We start from the raw sequence: 25,820 nt of genomic DNA on the forward strand, positions 1-25,820 counted from the left end.
CTTAGCATCAGTTACAGTGGATCTATAGGTATCTCTCTCTTATGCCATGTAGCTCTGTTTTTGAAACAAGGTCAAAAAGAGAGCCTGACGGGTCAGGAAGACTACTGGGCTGTATTTGCAAAGGGTTCTGACCAAATGCATCCTGTGGAAGTAAAAAAATGCTGTAACATACAGAAAGTAGCAAAGAAGTCACCTTATCTTCAGAAGATATGCAGTAAGCTAAGCTGGACCAAAGCCAGTTGCAGGTAGCATAGCATGAACATAGTGCAGGAGTAACTCCAGAGAACGGGTTAAGAATGGCTTATCAGAAACTGTTACAGGCACTATAGAAATGGCTATGGTCTTTCTGAACGTGCCTGGGAGTCAGTGTAGCTGAAATCAAGCAGTGCTGCACCTGAGCTAATAAAGCCTGTCACCTCTGAATTGTTTCTGCATCAATGGTATAAGCAATTTGCATCCCAAATGATTCAGTACAAATCTGAACAGGTTACCTTATCCAGTTGCAAAGATGGATGTTATAACCTTGCTGAACTCCACCTTGAAAGCTAGCTGCATACATCTAGATATAAGGTGAACATACGTAATTGAAACCTAATTCAAACAACCTTCTCATGCTGTTAGATTACTGGGTATTTTCAAAGCTGTTTATATGCACAGACATAGTGCAACCTGTTTCCAGCTCTAAGTGTTCAGCAAATCTACTTTAATGTGTGTTCGCATGAGCCGAAATAAAACACAAAACACAAACTCCACACACAGTTAAACAGGGTGTTGCTTTTTTCTGCAACCACATATCCATTATCAATTAGGAATTCTGTGGTGGCATCAGGAATGCACACTAGTGCATCTCCTGATAAATATCTACAATGCATTAGAGTGAAAAATGTCCAGAAATGCCCATCGGGGAGGGGGTATGGGAGTCATACTAAGAGTGGATCACAGATGGAATAGGCTAAGTAAGGCCTACAGCCACAATGGATTTGCCAAAGAGAAAGAACTCTTTAAAAGCTATTCACAACTGTATGAAGTATGAATCTGGCACAGAAAGATCTAATTTTCATAATATCATAATATGTAATATACTCATAATGTATTATACTGTCATAATATATATGCTAGTGCAATCTCAATTAAGACTCAACAGACAAGCTAGATTCTTAAATTGCCTATTTTTGAAACCCTGACTCAGCAAAAAGAAAATTCTTTCAAAATATGTCATTTTAACTATGTTGATGATAAAAATGTTCAAATATATAGAAACCTGAAACAGAAAGTAGGTCAACAGCTTGTGATTAAACAGTCCAACAGCTGAAGAAGTAGGTTACAAAAACCGTGCCTACATGATTCCTTCTACTACACTGAATGAACCACTGGAACACAGAAAGACATTTGCATCTACTGTCAGTGACACAAACCCTTCCAGAGACCTCGTGCAGATATGATCACAGTGCTTATCTTCACAACCTCTCCATACTTTTTTTGCTGGAGCAAAAGGACAGAGGCACCTTTGAAGGTTCTACAAGATAAACTGTTGAAACAGTTAATGAACTGGTAACCACCAGAGTATTGCACACCTATCTTCAACATGCCCTACTCTAGGGCACTCAGTTCATGAACATGCAGAGTTCCTACACCTAAATTGAATTCCAATTTCAGGGCTAGCTAAAATTCAAGTAAACTGAAGTGAAAATAAAGGAGGCAAAGAAACAATTTTGTGGCTTTGGATTGTTTTTTGCATTTTACAGATTAGAATTCATTTTGTTCTTCCCCTGAAACTAGAAAGACAAAAACCAACAACATTCAAAGTTTAAAGGGACTCCTGTAATTTGTTTTTGATTTTGATTATATGTGAGATTGCATGAAAAATTAAGAGCTGATGAAAACATAGTTAAGTGATCCTGAGTGTTTCAGTGGACTAAAATCCCTTATCCTCAAAGAAGAAATATCATCACCCAAGAAAATTAAGAGAAAAGTTGGGACTGGGAAGGTAACAGTGAGGAAGGGTAAAAGAGAAGGGTATTCTAGTTTCTTCTTTTCCCTTCTTTTTGCATGAAAAGATGCTGAATTCACTCTGAAAGGAAAAAAGAACAGGAAGAAGGTTTTGTCAACCCCTTTACCATTTTCCTGATAATCTTCCCTACACCCCATGTAAATACAGCATCCATTTGTCTCAGGTTACAGTCTGGACTCTGGCCAGCTTACAGATAATGCTAGCAGTATTCCAGGCAGTATCTCTGATCATCATCTAAATTTGCTAAAAATGAGCTGTTATGAAAACTCCTTATGCCCTGTGTGGCCTTAAGAGACACTGGCAAATTGTTCTTTTCCTGTTCTGAATACCAAAGCAGGTCCTCATAATTACTGCCTTTTTTTTTTAATTTTTTTTTTTTCAGTTTTAAGGTCAACAACACAGGATAAAGCACAAAAATGCCCACTGGGAAAACAGGCACTGAGCAAAGAAAAATGAATACCTTAACCTGGAAAAGGGGTAAAAAGCTTTTGGTTTTTTTTTTAATATTGATGTGGCATCACAGAAAATTTACTTGATATTTACAGTATTATAAACTGTACTTTCACACAAAGTTCTGCTGTGGCTCGTATTGGAAACCATCCCCGACAAAGACTTATCTACATTAGAAAATTCCAGTCTGGTTTCTTCTTGACTACATTCACTCTCTCAAGTATGCAGCAACACTCACTGAACAATTTTAAGACTAATACCCCAGATTTAATACATTATTTTTCAGTCAGGTTAGTCTTGTCTGTAGGCCAAACTCAAGGATCTATACAAGCATCAAGCATTTGCACTGATCTAAACATACCAGGTTTCTTTTCCTGAAATTCTCTCTTTAACATCTTCTGTATTAGAAAAAACTGAATGCATAAAATGTATCACAACAGATTACTAAAAAGTTACTGTATTAAGTTGTGAAATAATCCAGTATTTGTATTTTTAGATCTGAATATACCAGAAAAATCTCCATCAAATACTCTTTGCAACAAAACTTACCAATTCATCTCAGCTGACATTTCATTATAAAGCAGTAAGAAGAAAAACAAGAATATTGCAAAGAAAATAACTTACAGCAACCTATATGGTTATCAGAGCTCTTCGCTGTATTAACTGGTTCCAGTAGTCTAATATTTCTGAACAGATTTCTGAAAGCTATGAACATCTTGGGCAGTATACATCAATTTAAGAGTTGTACTCTGCTTTTCCTGGAGTGATCTGAGTAATTTCTACTCCTTCAATGCAGGATTTAAAATTCACCACATGATACTGCAATTACAGTAGGACTTACTTCCCTGTACTGCACAATAAAACATGCCTTTTTGGCATGGAGCTCCCATTAGCCATGTGCAAACACAGCATCTGAAACCTGCTCTTGGCCAGTGGAGACAGAAGAAGAAACTGTCAGTCAAATAATGTTCCTCTCTATTCGGTAGCACCACTGGAGTCAAAATCAGGAAGGAGACTTTACTGACTGTATTCTCTCCAGGTACTGCTGCAATATAAAGCTCAGAGTCGTAAACCAAGACTCCTTCTCTTGGAGTACAGCTTACTATTAAAACACAGCCCTCCACTGGATGAATCCCACTTCCTATGCGTGTGCAATGCAGATGATCAGCAGATGCTTAAACGAATTACACGGTGCAGCTCACTGCACAGAGAATTCTACAAGAAATTATGCTGATTCTGGATCTCATATCATGTGCTGTGTGGCTCAAGACATCACACCACACACCCAGGGAGTCGAGATTAACGGAGTGCCTCTATCTAGAAACCAGCACACCTGACTTCACACGAGGGTGCGGAGGACATGCACGTATGCATTGTTCAGGTGCCTCCTAAATTAAAAGTTCCGCTAGATTGTGAAATGTAGTAGCTAGCAATAGGAAATCAGAATACATGAGCAAAGGACACAGCTAAAGACAAATAAAAGTCCAATTTCTATTAGGAATACAAAGTGCATGCACAAAAGCGATCCCATAAATACACAGGTGTTCTGCTCACTTTTTTTTTTTCTTTTTAATAGTCTTCAGTATTTTCAAACTGGTAACTATAGTTGTCATAGGAAAAGTGTCATAGCTACCAAACAAGAAAGAAAATCTCTGTGAGAAGCTGTCTGTTAACAAAATATTGTAATACAAAGAGTGTTTCCAAATACTGTCTTCTCAGTTCTTAGTCTACTAAACATTCACAGGAAAAATAACTATACTTCTGTAAAATTTAGGTTAATTTTTATTACATAGTAGTCGAGAAGCCATAGAGCAGTTTCAGTGTTGGATCCTTGAAAGGATGTGGACACTAGGGTTTTTTTAGTTAATATTTCAATGCCATTTAGGTAAAAATGAATAATTATTTGCAAGAGTGCTTTAAAGGTTATTACAAATTTATCCATTATGAAATCACAAATCAACATTTAAAAACCATCTGCTTTGCTAAGTTGCTTTTTCACAGCAGCTAGCTAGCATAAGTTAATCCTGTAAAAAAGTATTTTTCTACAGATTTCTGTAAACTTACAAGTATAAAAATTTTTATATCAAAAACTATTAAGGAATCAATTTCAATGGCTATCTTGGCAATTTTGGGAAGGTGAGGCGGGAAGACTGGTACCAAATGGCTTGTCATCTCAAAAATACCTCAGTTTTGGGTTTGGTTTTTTTTTAGCTCTCACTGTAAATTCCTGAATGGCAGTTTTACATCACATCTCTTCCATGCCTGTAACTTTCCATGTATATATGAAAGAAAGTGTTGCTGCAACATGCATTTTAGATTCTGATTTTATGTAGCAGAGAATATTTCAATGAGTTAAATTTTTAATCAATTAGAAGAATAGCTTTTAGAAAGCAATAATAAATCTAAACTATACAATATATACAGATGTACATACCTCCCAAATAATGGTCATTAGAATACTGACTGGGGTTTCTTACTGGTAGGTAGCCACCACAACTCACTCAGATTTTTATCTGTGGTACGTGTGGGTCATAGTTTTGTGTGGCTGGGTTCTGGTGGAGGAGGGGTAGCTTCTGCAAGAAGCAGACAGAGCTCTCTGCAGGCCCAACAAAGCAAACACCATCTGGCTCAAGGCCAGAGTTGCTTCTAACCAAGGCCAAGCCCATCAGTGATGGTCACAGCACCTCCAGGAATCACATTTAAGAGGGAAAGAACCCACAAACAGACGCTTTTTGCCACCAGAGAAGGGAGTGAGGAGAGGTGAGAAACCGTGCAGACACCAAGGCCAGGGAAGAAGGAGTTGGGGGTACAGGTGCTCCAGGTGCCAGACAGAAAGATTCCCCTCCAGCCTGCGGAGAAGACCATGATGAAGCACGCTGTCCCCCTGCAGCCCATGGATGATGATAGGGAGCACAGATCCCATCTACAGCCCATGGAGAAACCCACATTGGAGAGGGTGTCTACCCACAGCCCATGGAGAAGGCTGAGGCCCCACCTGCAGCCCATGGAGAGGCCCCATGCTGAAGTAGGTGAAGACATGCAGAAGACGCTGTGACCAAGCCTCTGCCAGCACTTGCAGCCCATGGAGAGAGACAGAGACACAGAGATGAGCGAGACAGAGACTCATGCTGGAGCAGGTTTTCTGCAGGAGAGGCTGTGACTCTGCTGGGGACAAAGCTGGAGCAGTCTGAGAGACTGAGAGGCATTCTACAACTTATGATTGCACCCCATAGAAATGACTTATGCTGGGGCAGTTGGTGAAGAGCTGAAGCCCTGACAGAAAGACCTCATGTTGGAGAAGTTCGTGGAGATGTGTCTCCCATGGGTAGGACCCCATGGTGCAGCAGGGGAAGGGTCTGAGGACTGCTCCGCACCCCACCCCAGCCAAGAAGGAAAACAACTCATGAGAACTGTGAAAAAAAAAACATTACCCCAGTCCCTGCTCCTCCCTGTGTCAAAATGGGGATGAAGAAGGGAGCGAAATCATGACTAAAGTCAGCTAAGAAGGGAGCGGTGGGGGGAGGTGCTTTAAGATCTGGTCACACTTCTCATTACCCGACTCTGGTGCCACTGGGTGTGCAGTGCAGTGTAGTAAATGAGAGTTTTGTTTCCTTTATTTTGTGTTGAGTCTTTTTTACCTGTGACACTGACTGCAGAATTATCTCTCCCTGTCCATATCTCAACTCCTAAGCCTCTCAGTATATATTTTCTCCCCCATCCAGCTAAAAAGGGCAGTGACAGAGCAACTTTGGTGGGCATCTGGCTTCCAGCCAGGACCAAACCACCACTGCCTGTCACAAAGAATAAAAAACAGTTAGCAGAATATGTTCTTTGGTATTCAGAGAAACTATTACATGTCTTATTTTGGGCAATAGAAACAGTTGCTTACCTGGAAACACTCAGATCTTAAATAATATTCCAGAGTCTCTTGATACAAGAATAATGCACAAATTAATTAATAAAAAAAAAAATCACTAAAACTTAGTCACATGTTTTCAATCTGGTTGGTAAAGCATCCTAGGTCTATGTCATGATCAACATAACCATCATAAAAATATGGTTACAGTAACAAAAAAACCCAAGTTCTGTCTTTTCAGGCCTTCTCCTTTCTCAGTTTAAAGGACTAGGGGTTTTTTTTCAGTAGATGTTGCTGAAGAAGCAGGAAGGACTAGAGTAACCTTATCCCAACAAAGCCTAGAAAAAGATGCCATGACTACGTGCTTTCAGGATGATGTTCTCCTTCCTACAAGAGGAATCCCTTAAAGAAAACATACACAATGCACATACACTTTACATTAAGATATTTCCTTCATTTCCTGACAGGACGTGGATTGAAAAAAGATAACCAAGTCTTTTTGTACTGAAGTAATCTATGATGGATCGACACTGGGAGGATATATACAGTGAGATCAGTATGTCAACAGCAAGTAAAGAGTAAGGCAATGATGGTTCTCTTCCATTAACAGATACAATTTTTCATCTACCTTTTCACTTCGGTTATCTATCTACAACATATTCTGTTACCTAATTTGTTATTTCAGTTAATCCTTGCTGTGTCACCAATCTTCAGATTTCTTTATCAATGTGATTCTTGCTTTAGGACATGTATCACCTGTTATGTTACCACACACACCAAGAAAAAGGGTCTACCTATGATGTCTGACAAGGTGCTTTCTTTCTCTGTTATCTGTTGGTAACATCAAGGTTATTTTTGCATGTAAAAATGGATGCACAGATGTTTAAATATGCATCTGCCACCTTCTCTATTGTTTTCACTGATGACTATATCCAGATGCATAGTTTTTAATCCCATTTCCATTTGCAACAAAGAAAAAAGATTTCTCTGTGGGGACAATTTATTACAGCATCAATAACAGAGTAGCATCTCTCAACATAAAGTACTAAGTTTCAAAATAAAATTTGATCACCTGTACAAACTAAGAATTTGAACTGAAATCTGAATATGGAATGACAGGCAGAATTAGCTGCTAACAAGCCACACCACACACAGCATCCTTGAAAGACATAGTAAGTGTATAGCCTACATGTATCTGGGATATAAAAACTGTAACAAAAAATGCAAGCATTAAACAGAACTCAGAAAACACAGAAGAAATTCCAAATTATGTGGAGATGTTTCTTGTTTTTTCCTCAAGGAAGAAACTGTCAGACATTTATTAATAACACCCCTCCTCAGCCATAGATTTACAGAATACAATTATATGCTAAAACATGCCATTTTTAGTTATTAAAAAGAAGTCAGAGTTAAGCAGCTTAAACACCTTCAAGCGTAAACATGTTTATGACAAGTAAGAGACAGAACAGGTACTGAGAAGGTTGTGCTGAGTGGCAGTCAACAAGCCTACCACTATTTTGTTCTTCAAAGGGCAGCATTAAATATCAAATCAGAGCACTAGTAATTATTACATTATGTACACTTATCTAAACTTGCCATTAAAAACCAGAAAATTAGTACCATGAGAATCATTGTTTCTATGAGCTAATTGTTTTGTCTTTCCTCTGCCAACTTCTTCAGAGTTGGCATCCTTATCATTCCTAGCTGACTGGGTCCAGTATCATGGTGTGCTAGCCAAGGTGTAGAGCAATAGGGAAAAGGCTTGAATATAGTACAGTGCTTATGAGGGCAGGCAGGCAAGGAAGCTATCCAGAGGTCAAGATAAGAATTAAGAAGCTTCTTCAAATTCAAATCCGGTAGACAGAAGATTTTTTGCATAGAGTTGGACTGCAAAATAGGCATGGGAATCAGAGAAAGATTCTCACTAATTCCTCCTTGAATTTTATTATATGTTTCAAGAACTTTTCCTAGGCTCTGAAAACCCGGAACCAGAATGAAAACGGTGTTAAAATATCAGGATTTATTTTTATCTTCAGAGGTGTCTGGAGAAGCTGATTACTAGAGTATGCCTTAAACCCCAGGACAACGTTTTTAGTCTCCATTTTAATAAAGTTAATCATACCTACAAATAAAATAATCTAATAAAATCTAATCGAACAAAGGCAGAAAATTCCAATAATCTCATCAGTGCTCTTGTACTAAAGCCAGTACTCAAGAATTATAAACAATTTAAGTCCTTACGAATGAAATGGTTCTTTAAATAACTTTCTGTATAATTTTGACAAATCCAGCGATATATAAAACAAATACAGTACTGCACTTTAATTAGTTCTAAAGGCTACCAAACCCACACATTTTCCAGCTGCTGAGCAAATCAACAAAGAGGTAAAAATGCCTAATAGCTGTTATCATTTGTCCAGCCATTACTCGATAATACAAACTCAAAATTACAAAATAAATGAAAAGCAACCCATAAACTGCATTATATATTGTGGTAAAGAAAAAAACTCTTATACTACTGAAGATGATCCAAATCTTAGTCACTAAAACTAAAATATTTACCCAGTTCACGAAGTTTCTTTAGGTACAAGCTTCCTCACATTCATTACATAACTCTATTGTTAAAGGAAGTACCATGTAATATCTTGGAAGAAGGAAAATGAGAAGAAAGCTGAGATACATTTCAGCAACTTCTTGAATGGCTACAGAAAATCTTACATCAGATTTGTGGAGCTCACTCCATGCCAAAGGTAGCAGAATCTAGTACTTTTGAAGCTTTACAACACGGCTGACATCAGTCATAAGAATGCAAATAAATACCATTAGAAGACAATGTATTTTTCATTACAGAAACAATACCTTTGAAAATATGCTAAAAAAAGAAATAGAAAAAAATTACCTGGAACAAGTTCCATAACAATATAAATAGGTTGTCGCTGTGTGCAAACTCCTATAAGTTTTACAATATTAGGATGATCATACTGTTTCAGTATTCTGCAAAACACACAGCAAGTTTATGACATTAATAAAGTTTATAGCACAAACTGATTATATATTATAGGAAAATATCTTAACCCCTTAATGTTATTTTAATCAATCCCAATCCTCATGGCACATCTTGGAAGAAGTTTTAAATGGAAGCACTTACAATAACAAAATTGTGTTTTATAGGCACAGCTTGCTTTGCTGAAGAGCCAGTTACAGCAAGTGCAGATGCTACAGTATTCACGTATTAAAAATGCCTATGTGTAGTTACCAGGGCAACTGTTGTGGAATGTACTCAGGGAGAGGAAAGAGTTTTAACCACTGCTTCTTTACATTTTTTTGGAAGGTCAGATTTTGTAATCCATCTAGTAATAAAACTTGAAAAAAACTCCATAAGAAGTATACATTTCCATTAAATTTAAAGGACCTACCTGGCTTCTGACAGAAATTTTATTTTCAATTCCTGAGGAAGATCTTCTTTACAAGTTTTTACAGCAACTGGAGTTTTATCCTTTAATGTTCCTTTGTACACCTCACCAAAATTACCCTGAAATCAGGAAGAAAACCATCTCATTCCAAATAAACAAAATTTTCAGGAACCTCCAGAAAAATAATGCAGACACATGAGGTTTTCTTCCAATATCAGCCCCTAAAAAGTGCAGTTTGCACAGACATAATACATTTTTTATATGGACACAGCATATGAGTTTCACTTTGACCTTGCTGGAAAGAGAAAAAATACATTAACTGTGTAATTTCAATTTTCCTATAAACCCTTGTGGTATCTTCAAAAGTCAATGAACACTGACAATAGTACTTTTTTTATCACACACTTACTCCTGCACTCTTTTATTTTTACTCTACTGCATTTGATCAGCAGTTTTTTACTGATGGTCTGTAAGAGACAAAAAAAAAATAATCTGTGAAGCTATGAGAAAACACTTCAAAATACCACAGATTCCTGTATATATACAAGTAAAAGAAAATGCAAAATAAGAAAAAGTAAAAATTTAATATGAATTTTGATCATAAATTTAAAACACTTCAGAACAAGTATTGTCAGTGAAAAAGTTGTGTGATCCATCACTTTGCTAGAAGCTAAGCTCAAGCTCTGCTCCATAAATGCAAGAATGTAAGGCCACACATTTGGACAAGGCTTCAGAAAATAGATCCTTTTATAATTGTATTTTTTAGTTCACCAACAAACCCCCAGGGTAAGTTGGTTGGGTTTTTTCAGCTTTCATAGAATAAAACGGATATAAATAAAGACCTTAGATGTGGTTTTTACTGTAATAAAATCAAAATGAAAATCAAAATGATTAGGACACAAGTTGAAGGAAGAATGAAGTTCTGGGGCAATATAAAAAAACACTGGTATAAATGAAAAAAACCCAAGAAAAAAAAATAAGCCCCAATAATTTTAGTTGTTTTACATTTCCCAAACTCAATTTTAAATCTACAGCTGATAAATTTTCACATGAAAGCAACTTCTGCATCCTGGTTTCAGTCTTTTTTGAGTGGTGCCCAGTGACAAGACAAGAGGCAACGCACATAAACTGGAACACAGGAAGTTCTTCCTAAACACAAGGAGACTTCTTTACCGTGAGAGTGACAGACCACGGGGACACGCCACCCAGAGAGGGTATGGAGTCTCCACCTCTGGAGATACTCAAAACCTGCCTGGAAGCTGTCCTGTGTGACCTACTCTATGTGATCCATTTCTGGCAGGGTGGTTCCAGATGATCTCCAGAGGTCCCTTCCAGCCCCTAACATTCTCTGGTCCATTCTCTGTTTCTGTATGTAACTTCAAAAACAAGCAAAACTCTGCTAGAATTGTTTTCCTGTCTTTCCTGAGTGACAAAGGTTTCATTGTATCATGTATTTGATTATGCTATCACCAAAGAAAGAAAAGGGTGGGGAAAAAATCTCACAGGTGGAAAACATTAATAGTAATAAGGGAAAAAATTTAGGCCCAAACACAGGTTTCCAGTATTATTTTGTATGCTGTAGAATAAGGAACATATAGCTAGCAAGCTAGTCCTAAGATTTATGACATCAAATTGACTTTCAGAAATAACAGTTCTACAGGCCCAGGACATTACCTCTGATATTCACATGGCATGAATTGCCCAAAAGTCAGAATCTGAGTTGCTCCAGACACACTTTTCCTCTATTCTTCTGGTCAGAAGTATTTAACAGTGAATGTTGAACCTGCCTTAAGAACTATCTAAGTACTGATTTTTTTTTCTTTTATAAATTATTTTGTTTATATACACACACAATTTCTAATATAACTTTCATCAAATTTTCATTTTGTGGACTATTATAGAATTAATATTTAGTAAATTAACTGAATTGACTCCTAAGGTAAAGAAAAATCTTCATATTTTCTATGATTTGCATCCCCCTACGCATTAAGATTTTTTTAATTTTTATTTTTATTAAGCATATTTTTCCTCATCATCTTTTCCAGGCAACATAAGGTTTTAACCACACTCTTCCATGGTGAATGGCCATATGGATGCTGATAGTCCTGTTATTTGCATAACAGGTTTATACTGTCTTCCAAGAAAGTTTTTACCCCATTGTCTATATATTTTAAAGAACACATCCTTCAATAATCACCTCTAAGCACTGAGTTACCTTTACTGAATGTTAAAAATGCTTTGTGCCAACAACATGTAACACAATGGAAATTCAGTTTACTAAATCTTTCAATTTTCAGATTGCTTTAACTGTCTTTACTCATGAAGACATTCATTCCTATTTATTTTTAGCAGGACAAAGCTTTTTACCAACAGAAACGTCTTTATTTTTTACCCTGATACTACTCTGTTTAAGACTGGGTAACTGTTACAGTACCTTTATTTTATGTAGACAGTCTGTCTACCAGCAGGTAATACTTTTTGTCATCTTATGTTGCCAAAAGAGATTTTCTGTCAGAATTTTATGACAGGATTTAATTCTCCCACTTCTTGAGTGGTTTATCAATTCTTTTAGTGTGTACCATAGTGAGAAAGCAATTACTGCTTTCATTTGTCTCCTCCTCATTTAAGCCCATTTTTCGGTTTTTGGGAAATCTTTTGGAACATTTTGTCCAGAGTGGCAATCACAACTGTCTTTGTGGGTGTAAAGGTACTAAAAATTGAAGTGAGGTGCTAGGATTACCTGACTGTAGAGACTTAAAGCTCCTAAGCAAAGTTTGTGATACAAGCTACACTATATATGAGTTATACATATAAATTTATGAAGCTAGCTAACATTTAATAAATCATACAAAAGCAACAAAAAAATAACAAATATGGATTTTAACAAATCTTTTATAAAATTTTATATGTACATAAATTTTATACTTAATAACATAAACCTTTTTATGTTTTATGTCTTGCAACATTTTTGTAAGACTGCACAAAGGAAAACAGGCACATCATGCTTTACAGAGATCTAGTTATCTTAAAGCCTTTCAAAGGAGAAAAATACGTATGCTGGTTCATAATATCATTTACCAGTAAATGTGATTTACATTTATTTAAAGTGCAATGCTGTCCTGTGTATTAAAGTAAAAGAATTGATACAAAAATTGCATACCACAGTAATTTAAAGGATGATGTAAACAGGAAATGCATAGGCTTAAAGTTTGATATATACTTATTTAAATGTTGTTAGGCTCACTTGATTACTTACTTTGCCCAGTAATTCTCCCAGTGTGACGTCTTCATGATTGAGAACCCATTTCTTATCCTACAGAAAATAAAGAAAGAATAATTTTCAGTCTGTGCAAATATAACATGCATTTCAGTAGAAATGAAGCTAAAAAAGCATTATATTCAGATTACTCAATCAAAAGCATGCCAGGAAGTTTTAAATCTCAGTTTTCATAAAATAGTTTAGAAAACCTGCTATACCATAAAATATTAAAATATATCATACAGGAAACTTCCATCAGAAGATTAAGCCTAACACATGACAGTATGCATGTAGATAGAGCACTATGCAATTTTTCACACCAGCTGTGGAAGTTAGCACCTCATCTACATATCACCACATAAACAATATTACTGCCCCTCACTCTGCTGACCTTGAACATTTCCAGTGATGGGACATCCACAACTTCTTTGGGCAACCTGTTCCAGAGTCTCACCCACCACCACTGTAAACAAGTTCTTCTTTGTATCCAATCTAAACCTACACTAATTCAGTTTAAAATCATTACCCCTTGTCCTCTCACTACAGATCCTGTCAAAAAATCTCTATCTTTTTAGTAAGTCCCCTTCAAATACTGAAAGGCTGAAAAAAGGTCTCTCTATAGCCTTCTCTTCTCCAGGCTGAACAACTCTTTACAGCAGAGGTGCTCTAGCCCACGGAGTATTTTTGTGGCCCTCCTCTGAACTTGCTCCAACAGGTCCATGTCTTCCTACGGGAGATCACAGACCTGGACGCTCTACTCCAGGTGGGATCTCACGAGAGTGGATTTAGAGGAGCAGAAACACCTCTCTCATCCTGCTGATCATGCACCTTTTGATGAAGTCCAGGATACAGCTGGCTTTCTGGCCTGTGACTACACACTGTTGCATCATGTCCAAATTTTCATCCAGTAGGATCCCCAGGGAGTCCTTCTCCAGTGTTGCTCTTAATCCCTTAATCCCCAAGTCAGTCTTGATACTGGGCATTGTACCAAAGCAGGGGCAGGACCTTGCATTTGGTCTCACTCACTTTCACAAAGGCCTTGTCCTCAAGCCTGTCAAATTCCTTCTAGATGGTGTAGCTTCCCTCTAGCATATCAACTTAACTACTCAGCTTGTGTCATCTGCAGACTTGCTGAGAGTGGGCTCAATTCCACTGCCTATGTCATTAGTAACAATATTGATCACTATCAACCTCAATACAGACTCCTGAAGGACACCACTTGTTACTGATCTGCGATTGGACATTGAGCCTTTGACTAAAAGTCTTTAGATACATATCACTTGTCCATCAGGTAATTCCATCCATCATAGTCATCTCTCTACAATTTAGCAACAAGGATTTTCCATAGGGAATCTGCCAATTCGCCCTCCTGTTGTAGGAGCAACTAGCCTGTAATATGCTAGGTCAAGCCATGCCATCTGCTGAAAAACAGGTATTACATCAAAATTTTCTGCCAAACACTGAATCCAGACAGAAGACACTGCAATAGTCACCACTACCTTTAACACATTTTAAATTTTAAAGGAAAATGTGGAATGTATAATTATTATTTTTTATGTTAGTGAGACAGGTAACTAAAGAGGGAAATGTTGACCCTCTAGGTAAGGAAGCCAAGGGAAGACATTTTAAAAATCACACACACACATATATACGCAAACACAAAAATCATATACATACATACATACATGTGTATACACATACATATGTATATATACATATATACACACATAGATCCCCTGCCATTGTTGAATTCTCTGTCTCTAGAACAGGACACTGAGCACAACCTGAGTACAAAGCTTCATGAATGACCTTTTTGTAACATAAAGCTTGAGATCATCTTAAAGGAATCATCTTTTCAAGCTGTGAAAATTATTCTTCCTCTTCAGATGGGGGCTAAAACTTTAACAAAATGTTCCCCACTGGCAGCACTGTGAATCAGCATTATTCCCCTTGACCTGCAGAGCTAGCAAAGTCTGCTGTCAACTCCTAAGGAAAGTGGAGGCTTATACTGACTTATATGTTCCTCTTTTTGCAAGGAGAAACCCATTCTGCAAGTAGTGCAGAGATATTCTGGGTAACTGAAAGAATGAAAGGAGTACTATGCACCTTGCTGGGAAGATGGCTACTCATTACTAGCCTCCACATTCTTTGACTGACAGGAATTCAGCAAAGAATAAGAAAAAGGAGGGGGTGCATCACTGCTATTGTGATTTCTATGCTTTTTTTCCCATGTGTCACAGAATTTCACAGGCCATTGCTCCTGTAAGATGTGCTCAGTGCATATTCTAGATATTCTCTGAATGCCTCTATTCACCCAGACTTCCAGCACACAACTCCTAGCCCTGCACCGCACCACTCCGCTGTGTGATGGGTCCCACACTTTGCCATTCCTCTTTCCTGGGTGGGAACTGGAAGACTTGAAAGGAAATTCTCAATAACCGTCAATTAATTTTTCCCCTACAGACAAGATTCTTGATTAAAGCTACTGCCTCACGGATCAAAAGTCCCAAATAACACATTTCCATCATCTCCTCCTTTTGATTTTGCTAAAAATTTTAAATGTCCTGCTCAATGGAGATTTTCTAGATTTATTTTTGCTTACTGGATGCCTTGTTTAGAAGCTGTTACACTAAAACCAGACAGAAAGTGCCATCAAACTGCAGACTTTCCTTTACCAGTAAATCTCAAGTTTAAGAAAACAATTTGCAAAGAAAGCAGTAAGGAAAAAAATCCACCAAAAAAACCCTACTTTGAGGTATTAACATAATGGTTTTTAACACTGAAGGAAGTACTGTAAAAGCCAAAACCATTATAGAATTAAGATTTAATTTTTACTGCTTACTTCCAAGGATTCAGTACTTCAGTGAATGACTTTTTGGAAACATTGACAACATGTCATTTGAAAGACTTGTTTATGAAGAGAAAAATTCTGATGGATTATCCTTCAGAGGACTTATTAAAGAAAATGGCACCATAGACTGAAATCAAATATCTGTTGAAGTATTTGTTATCACTATATCAGTACATTAATTACTACCTGTACGAAAACTTTCAGTCATTTATTATACCAGTGTAACCCATTCATTACATTATCATGGTTCTGCCAGATTTTTCACAATCAAAGGACTGTTTGATGGCTCTGTTATTGACATTCTTGTAGCTTGTTAGAAAATAAATCTTTATTGATGAGGATATACAAGATATGTTGCCCAGCTAGTATCAGTGTCACAAGGTATCAATAAGTAAATATTCATCTCAAAGGTACATAGATTGAGAGTCTGCTGCTTATGAAAGCTTTGTATGAATGCAAATCTTTCTTTACTTTTGAAAGTATACCAACTGCATCTTAAACTTGGGAGTCTCATCATTCGTGTGCCATTTCTGTGGCTACACGGCTGAGCGAGGAGACTGAAAAGGGGGCAGGTGCTTCCAGCTTCTAGCTGGAATCTCCTCAGAGATGCTCATTCACTACTCATCAGACACCACCCACAAAGACCTCAAAAGCAGATAGTTGAAGAAAATGGTGCAACCCTTGGCATATAGCTTTCTCTTCACCTCCACTTCTCATCAGTTAGTCTTTTAGCTTGTGTATTCAAAGCAGAACCTGACTCCAGGAATATTTGCCAGATGATCCATGCGAGATTAACAGAAAATACGTATTGCCACACAATTAATAGAAACTGCATCCCACAACTTCCATCTATATAATTTCTTCCCCCTCACCCACAAGCTCTTTATGGTACACTCCTTCCTGGTTCCTCTCTTTCAGGTTTAATGAAAACCTTAAGGACTATGAAAACGGTAATTTTTTTCCAACTAGGAAGTATCAAAATACAACTCTCCTCCCTTCTTTTCCAATCTGTTACATAGGCTTCACTTCGTGTGAGTGCTATTGTTGAGCTTCTGGATAAAAGATAGCAGCCTTCATGCCACAACATATTCCTCTATTTGGAAAGTAAACTAATACACTTGAGATTACTTTTTGAAAGAGGAGAAAAAGTTCAGCTGCTGCAGGACACATTTAACACTGTAAACCCTATGTAGAGAGAAGTGTCTAAGCCCTAACACTACCTAAGTCTATAATTTTCTCCTAACATTGTAATTTCCTCCTAAGCAACATGACACTGAGAAGAGAGGCTGGAAACTGAACTCAGGGCTTTATATTCTGTGATGGTAGTGAAGCACTTCCAACTCAGTCCCCAGGTCCATCTGTGAACTCAACTCTGAAGCTGCAGATGGTCCCTATACCACACTGCACTAGTCAAGTTGAAGAAACCATTTCAAGTAGAAATATTAAGTTAAAAAAGGTCAGAACTTTACATTTGTTGGACTTTTTAAAGTATCTCAAGACACGTGACAATATAGCACGGTTAAACTACACCAAAGCAGTTTATTCAGTGGATAGTAAGAAAGAATCTAAGAGAAGAGATGCTTCCATCTACATCACACCAGTATATCATTCTGGCATTAAAAAAACCCGCAAACCCAGTTTTCTAACTTGCCATGTATTAGATATCCATTTAAATACTGTCTCAAAACAAAGTATCATTGGTTCAGATAACTACCTTCAATTAATAAACTAGAACAGTAACAAGGACAAGACTGCTTCTACTGCAAGTAAGCTGCCTCACTAATTCTGATCAAATTGCACTGAGCTGAATATGTCACCATGAAATATTTTTGGATAGCTGACACTAACTAAATAAATCAAATAAGCACACAAGAGCATGGATACATATTAGCATATCATAAACAAAAGTCAGAAACGTATTGTTTTTCAATCAATGTCTGATCATAAACATGATCGTTTGTAGATGCTTAATTCTCATGGTCAATACAATGTAAGTATTTCTCCAGTTGTTAGATGTTATTACGCTACAGATTAATCATGTGTGTGAAAGATACTGGAAGTTACAGAAGAAATGTGACAACAAAATGAGAAAATAAAATAATCTTTAGTGTAGGTATAGATAAACAGGCACTGTAAAGCCCATCAGTTCAATTCACAGAAATTTTCATTTCAATAGAATTGCTTCTGAATCAAATTGAGTAAACCCAGCATAATTCCACACCTAGTCATAAACTAACCTGAATGAGCAAGGAGGACAGAACTCTTGAGACTCTCAATGCCATTACTATGCCCCACAAGAAGGAATGTGCTTATGTTGTAGCCTTCTTCGTGTAGCACTACAATGATCTCTACCTCATGCTCGTTCAGATTCTCCTATTGTTAATCTTGGACCACAGAATATAAAAGTTCTTCAGACAAATCCAGTGACAGAAATTAGCACTTGAGCACACTTGCTCATTATCTTAATTATATATTTCCAAATGGAACTACATAACAAATCTAGACATTTTACCACATCCTAGTTTGCTTTTTTATTTGTCCTCTAGTTCCCCCAGGAAGGAAAACTGAAGTACGTGAACGCCGTACTTCTTAGCCAAGCACAGCAAATGACTTGGCTCAGCTCAGATGGAGCTTCGGTGCCTCTTGGGAGATAATGCTTTATCAGATACAAGGAGTTACTTGGGAAAAGCATGCTTTCAAGATTCCCCATTAAAGAATACCAAGGACAGAAAAGATACCTAAAGGCTAGGAAGGAATTGCTCTCGAAATAGACAATTCTTGGAAGGAAAGTGAAAGACAAGCAAGAATCCTAACTTCAGTTAATACATGGTTGCTTCCACAGCAGGCGAAGGGGTTCTTTGTTCCCTGGCTGGGATGGGCACTACTGTCTTACGAAGCTACATCCTCCCATATACTTTGTTCACTGGTGTAACCATACCCTGCTTATTCTTCCTCGTTAATTACTGAGCAGCCAGAGTGACAGTGTGTAATGAAGGCTGGCTGCTCCCTGGGTTTGAGCAGCCACAAGAGGCACCCAGACAGCAGGGCTGAGGTTCACCAGCTGTTACCCACCCACTGCTCACATTAAGGGAGCAGGACAGACAAGGGGACAGCTCCAAGTTCAGGTCAGCCAAGTCCATGGTGATAAAGAAGGTATGGGGTCAAGCTGGGAAAATCAACTTGTAGGTAAGGGTCAGTGAGGGGAATCAGCAACTGACACAGCCCCACAATTGGTGGGCAGGTTCACCATGATGAAGCAGCACTAGGGTGAGCCTAGAATCCAGTCCGGTGCTCAGGGTCCAAGAGCGGGTGGATGGGACATGTGGCCAGGCACAGGCAGGTCTGTGAGGCAGCAGGGTCTGTGGTTCAGCTGGGCTGAGCAGGAGAACCTCAGCCCAAAGCAGCTCCCACAGGGCAGTGTTTGGCCCTGCCTGGGAACTTCACCCCAAAGTCTCTGAGCAGCAGCTTTCAGCTGCATTGCCCTATGTTGGTCCTGAAACCTGGCCAGAACTGGGGATGCTTTCAGGGCTCTTACCGAGCTACCTCTTTACTAATCAAATCTTTGGAGTCCTATCACTGTATCTAACCTTTGGAGATACTGCTAGATCTGTCAGCCAGAGTGTGAAAAACAAGTTACCAAGTAGGCAGTTCACACAGTGGAGAACTTGGTCAGCCTTGACACTGCTGTCCTTCCGTAATGGTCAGGTAGTAGCCAGGAGTCATCATATCGAAGGTTTATATAAACAACAGTTTGGTAGTTCGTACGTTTACAGACTTTCTGAGTCTACTCAAGATGCTTGTTTGCCTTCAAAGAGAGGCATTTTTAAAAATGAGAGGTATTTCAAGAGTTAACTGTAGTTCACCAAAATAACCCCAAATAAATCAGTAAAGAAATAAAACTTTGATCAGTGAAAAAGAATACTTGAAATAATCAGAATAATCTTTTTATTTGTAAAATATTCTAGACATGAGAAGATGCTAGTAAGCTTCATGGTTCTCTAGACCATGGTAAGTTGCAAGCTTTGAGCAGCCAGCAGGGAATCAGTTGTGCACCGTTCCCTTCTTCAGTGGAGATACAGGTACTAGAGTTGTGCACAAGTCCACTGAGCCCACAGTATGAACGGCAGGTGGTCACTGTACAAGACACAATCTCCTCCTTCTGAGCTGAGAGACTGAAATGTTTTAACACTATTACCTGAAAGTTCCTCCAAACATGAGAGTCTGAAGTGTAGTTTTCCTCCTATCTCCCTTAATTAGCAGAAACCACATCAAAGAAATCACAAATTATCACACCAGAAAGAAGGCTTACAAATTGTTTCTAGTAAATTATAACTGCTTTCCATAAAATGGAAAGCACAACCCAGAACGAATACTTAGTGTTCAAATTCCCCTTGCGTTATTTTTCTATAATTTTTAGTAACAATTTCAATCATTAAGAACTCTAAAATGGTACTTTTTCAAATTAAAAACCAGCAGTAAGGCAATTAGATACTAAACATTTAAAACCAGACATTATGGGAATTAGTTATGAATTTTGTAAGTCTCAGCTTAAACACTCGTTTTTTAAAATCTTACCATTTCTAATAGAAGAAAGAAAAAGGGATTATAAAATGCTACCTGTCCTTGTATTCCATTTCAGAGTACCTCTAAAAAAACCTAGGATTCTCATCCAGATTCCAACACAGAATTTGTGAAAGAAGAGTGAGCAAGTTCTGATCAGGTTCCATCACAGTATGTATAAATAAGACATATATGTTATCACCACTGTTATGTACTAATGTTCTCCATCACATTATTTACTCTATGTACTTCAGAATACATTAAAATCATAAACCTAGACGCCGTCATACTAATGATAGCAGTATCTATAGCAAATTCTGTCACTGCCTTTCATCTTAACAGTAGATGGAACGAAAGCAAAAGCGGGGTAAAAACACCTAGAAACTGGAAACCTCGTTTGATTTATGGAAGACCAAAATGACTGAAACAAATGCAAAACATACTGCTTTAAGGGAATTGAAAACATAAGACTTCCTAACCTAAGAATCTATAGGAGCACAGTATGGAGAATTAGCAAATAGCCTAAATATCCCTCCCCTTTTCCCCATCCCAGTACATCCTTCATTAATGTTCCTCTAAAACCCCCATAAAACAGATGAATACTGTCAGCATCTCATGAGCACAGTGCATAAACATGCATTATGCCTGCTTCTTCATGTTGTAAGCAGAAAAACTGCATTCAGAAAAATATTTTGGAAACTAGTATTTGCTCTCCTTCTTCCAAATGAAATAGAAAATATAAATAGTATGAATTACCGCAGGCAAGAGCAATTTTTCTAAAACAAAAATGGAAATTCAATCTTTCTCTGTATTACAGATAATTAGAGTAAGATTCTTTTCAATGGCTAATAAAACTGTATACAGCAGATTATTTTTCATCACCTGGGTATTAAAATATCCCTTATTAGGACTTGACAAACCAGAAGGGAAAAAAAATAAAGTGACTAACACTTGTATACATGTGGATAGGGCCTATCAATGTGGAAATGAAAAATGGTCTTGTTAGAGAAGAACTGTTTTTCATACCACTTATGCCAGAAGTTCTCATGTACATACCAATTTCATGAATCATAAACGATGTGTTTCGAGTCCTTCAGATTAAGTACAGAAATAAAAGTAGCTAGTGGAAAAGATTTTTCATAAGAACAAGAGAGTTTTACAAGAGGGTTTTGAAAAAACCCCACTGACAACTTCTTTAAAACAGTCTCAGAATAAAGATTCATGAGCTGTAAAAATTGTTATAGAAGCTGTTTTGCATTATTATTAGCACTGTATTAAGCGACACTGATGAAACTCAATGTGAGCTGTAAAACAGAATAATTGTGCAGATAGGTTTACTTCCTTGGAAAAAGCACTATTTCATCCGACCTGTTATTGTTCCATAAAAAACCTCTGTGAAGTTCAACCTTTCCGCTAAACCAAATTCTAAATGGCCATAAACCAAGAGGGTGGAACTGAGATTTGCAAAAGCTACTATGAAGCACATAAAACTGTGGAAGTGACCTCTGATTAACTACACAGCTTTTCAACAGCATTCTTTCTTGAAGATCAATAGACAAAATGACTACAGAAGTCAATATACAAAACCGGTTTTCTTCACTTCTCTTTGGAAGATGTGCAGTAGTTCCCCAAGGTTATATTCTCTTATTCATCAAAGGACTGAAGGGATGTTAAGGATCTTTCAAGAAAAATACAGGAAATAAAGATAAATAAAGAAGAAGAAAAAAAAACAAAAAAAAAAACCAAAACAACACACCTGAGAACAAGACCTAGAATGTGAAATCCTTAAGCACAGGAAAAGGAAAGTTATATCAAAACCATTTCACACATTAATGAAACTTACAGCATTCCTCCCTACTTAATATAGTAAATTCAGCTCCCAAGCTGAAGTACTCTAAATCACCTGTTAATAAAATATATGCAAACAGAGAAATTATCTGCCCTTTATCAGATATGCCCTCCAAAACAGCGACAGCCGCCTGTACAAAGGCAAACAATACTGTGTGATAACACAGCTTTTCATTTAAATGTTCTGTATGATTTAAAGAGAGAGGAATGCAAAATGACAGCCATATTATGCATGCATGCATAAACACACTCAGATGGTTAAGACAGGCTAAAATATTTCCACGTATATATATTTTTACTTCCACTCATGCACCTGAAGAGTAATGCAAAGCTGAGGTTGGGGAACTACAGATGTATATAAAAGAATACAAGAGATTCTTCTTGAACTACATAAGATACTTAGCTTCATACATCTTACTATGTAAGATACCTAGTTCTATCTTGATACAACTTCAGAACATCTAGCTGTTTTCAGTTAGATGGTTTCTTTTTCCCAGGAGATAAAACATTTCAATAATTGTTTGGCAACATCCACATGATAAAGTATACTCTCAGCAAGACTGTTCCTTTATATATTCAGCAGTCCTCCAAAATAATTTCTAAATTACAGCGGTTAGTATGCAATACCTTTCAAAGAGCTGCAGTTCCATATTACAGCTTCCACCAAATTGCTGTTTTGTACAAAACAAAAGCCTAAGGTCCTTCATTCCCTTCATCCTATCCCTTCCTAGCCACACCTGCTCATCTTGCATTAGCTCCCATAATCATCAGGTAACATGTCAGACCTACTGACATGGAATAGAATTCACATGGCAAAATTTCAAATAAAGATGTATTAGCTCAATTTGTGATTACAAAACATCAGAAAAAAGGCAAAGGGAAATAGAAAGATAGTGAGAACACCCACCCCTCTGACACATACACACCTTCATAGTACCAGAACCCGTTTACTTGACTTAATTACAACATGAAACTCCAGCATTAATTTATGAGATGTTCTCAGTGTAAATACCAGTAAGTTCCACCTGCATTACAAGCGGGACAGATGATGGCTTTGAATCAGAAGTCATACAACAGCACATAAATGCCAATAGTTTAAATGAAGCATGTTGCATTAAATTTTTTATATCAGATACACATAGTTCTTTAACAAGACATCACTAGCTTCTCACACACCAATAACTCAGTATTCAGAAGGGCTGGGAAAGCTGGAATCACAAAAAAAGGCTCTGCCTTACCCCCCCCCTCCCCATCCTCCCTTCTTCTTTTCTCCCTGGATAATTTTTTGGGGTGGTTTCCTCGTTTTTTATTATTATTATTATTTGCTTTTTAATTTTTTTTTCCCTCCCACCCCCCCCCAAAAAAAAAAAATTCTCCAAAATTTCCTCAAATTTTGGTGGGTTTTTTTTTTTTTCCTTATTAAAAAAATTTTCAATTTTTTTGAAAGAAAGGAGACACAAAGGGAAGTAGTAGAGACACATCAAGTGGATCCACTAACTATCAGGAGCTTCTGTTATTACCTATTTATTCTTCTGCATGCCTTATTCAGCAAATATTTTTATTTTCTCTTGTATTAACGACTTTAGCTTAATCAAAGATTCCTATGTGGTCTGCAGTAAACTACTCTCTGTTGCAACTTACTGCATCTTTTGCGTATTTTTCTAAAACTCAGAAGTCCAAGAATTAATTATGCAGTGTCCCCCTTGATGTGTCAGAACTCCTTTTGAATAAATAGGCCTATAATTAAGCAAACATATTCATAATTTTTCATTTAAAACACTAACATAGTGAGATAAGGGGAAAAAATTCTACGTCTACCATTGAATTACTTTAATTAGTTATCGTTACTTGGAAAGCACTGCAAGTCTGCAAATTTTTCTGCCAGTCTTTCTGCAAAGCACTAACTTAGGAAGGATCACCCCTTTGCACTTTGTTCATTTGCAGAAAAGAAATCCATTTCAGCTTTCACAAGCACCTCATCCTCACAGAGATTGAGTCCTTCAATGTGCCTGCACTGAATCACAGAATGGTTGAGATCTCCAAGTACGTTTGGACTTCATCTGGTCCAACCCTCTGCTCAGGCAGGATCACCTGGAGCCAGTGGCCAGGACAACGTCCAAGATGGCCTGCAAATACCTCCAAGGACAGAGACTCCACAAGCACTCTGAGAAGCCTGTGCCAGCGCTGTCACTCACACAGTCTGTGTCCATTGACTCTTGCCACTGGTCACCATTGAAAAGAGCCTGGCTCCTCCTCCTTTGCATCCTCCCACCAGGTATTTTATATAAATCAGGACGCTATTTCAGCAGAAAAGCAACTTACTGTTGCAACCATACCCTACAACTATTACTGTGCTATATTAACAGCTGATTATAAACCTTCTGCTAAGGCACTGAAAAGTTACAATGCAAGGCCACGTTTTTTACTAGTGTTCCATAAAAGTGTGATTTATACCCAGAATACCAGAGAACAAAGGCAGACCTTTGATTTTCCCCTGTGCATACAACATGTTAGCAATAAAATCCAGTAATCATTGCTGAAGGATGCTTTAATTGAAGCTTCTCATTGTTCCAGTACCAGTGTGTGTCAAAATCCTTTTCCTCTGAAATCTTTAATGCTTTTTTTTTATTCACTCCTCCGAACATACTTTTTAATTTTTTAGTACAAATACCTTACTTCTGTCTTCTGCTTCATAAATTTTGGTTCTGTTTCTTATTTTCTACTGTATTAGATGTGTTTGAGATAATTCCTTTTGCTCAATTTGCACCTCACAAAGCAATATGGTGTGCTCTAGTTTTTAATACGAATGTGCAGAAACCAGGAATGCAGCTGAGATGCCCATTTAATACTTCTAGGACACAGGTTTTTATTTAAGAGAGTGTTCAAAAATCACCTTTTTTTTTTGCTAAAACACAATTCATATTCTTGACAAAATTTACCTTTTCTAGGTTTCAGCATAAGCTAATGCTTACACACTTTAGTAGCATCATCTTCCAATTTTTTTCTAAACCTGATTATGGAAAGAAAGACCATAAAAACAAGACTGAAACTGAAACACTAATTAGAGCAGACTTTTAATGCTATAACCTTTAGAATAAAAAGGTACAGAAAACTCTGATCACTAGATATAAATCAATCTTTGCTGCTCTTCAGGTAGCCTCATCCACTTCCATTATACATTATTACAGGGAGAGGTTGAAGTCCTGCATGTTTGTTCAGCCTGAAGGAGACCAAGGGGAGACCTCATCACGGTCTATGGCTTCCTGATGAGGGTTAGCAAAGGGGCAGGCCCCCAGCTCCTCTTTGGTGACCAGAGATAGAACCCGAGGGAACAGCGTGAAACTGAGACTGGGCAGGTTTAGGTTGGATGTTAGGAGGAGGTTCTTTACTGACAGGGTGATTGGGCACTGGAACAGGCTCCCCAGGGAAGGGGTCACAGCACCCAGCTTGACTGAGTTCAAGAGGCACCTGAATGGTGTGCTCAGTCACGTACTGTGACTTGGCTGGTCCCGTGTCCTCTCTGCTAGAGAAAAGGAAATCCTGCAACACATCTAAATTCCAAGGAAGTAGGA

The 25,820-nt window shown here is 37.6% G+C and overlaps 1 protein-coding gene across 1 annotated transcript in view; it reads right to left on the reverse strand.

Annotated features, from left to right (window-relative positions):
- The window catches only part of FER (FER tyrosine kinase), a 172,860-nt gene that overhangs the window by 50,787 nt on the left and 96,253 nt on the right, over nucleotides 1-25,820 (reverse strand). Inside the window, exons 13-15 of the mRNA XM_084278847.1 lie at nucleotides 12,987-13,043; nucleotides 9,734-9,849; nucleotides 9,217-9,311 (exon numbers count right to left, since the gene is read on the reverse strand). Coding sequence (XP_084134973.1) covers nucleotides 9,217-9,311; nucleotides 9,734-9,849; nucleotides 12,987-13,043 — 268 coding nt within the window. The remainder of the gene's footprint in view (nucleotides 1-9,216; nucleotides 9,312-9,733; nucleotides 9,850-12,986; nucleotides 13,044-25,820) is intronic.

Source organism: Gallinula chloropus, assembly GCF_964237585.1.
Source record: "Gallinula chloropus genome assembly, chromosome: Z".
Taxonomy (NCBI): Eukaryota; Metazoa; Chordata; class Aves; order Gruiformes; family Rallidae; genus Gallinula; species Gallinula chloropus.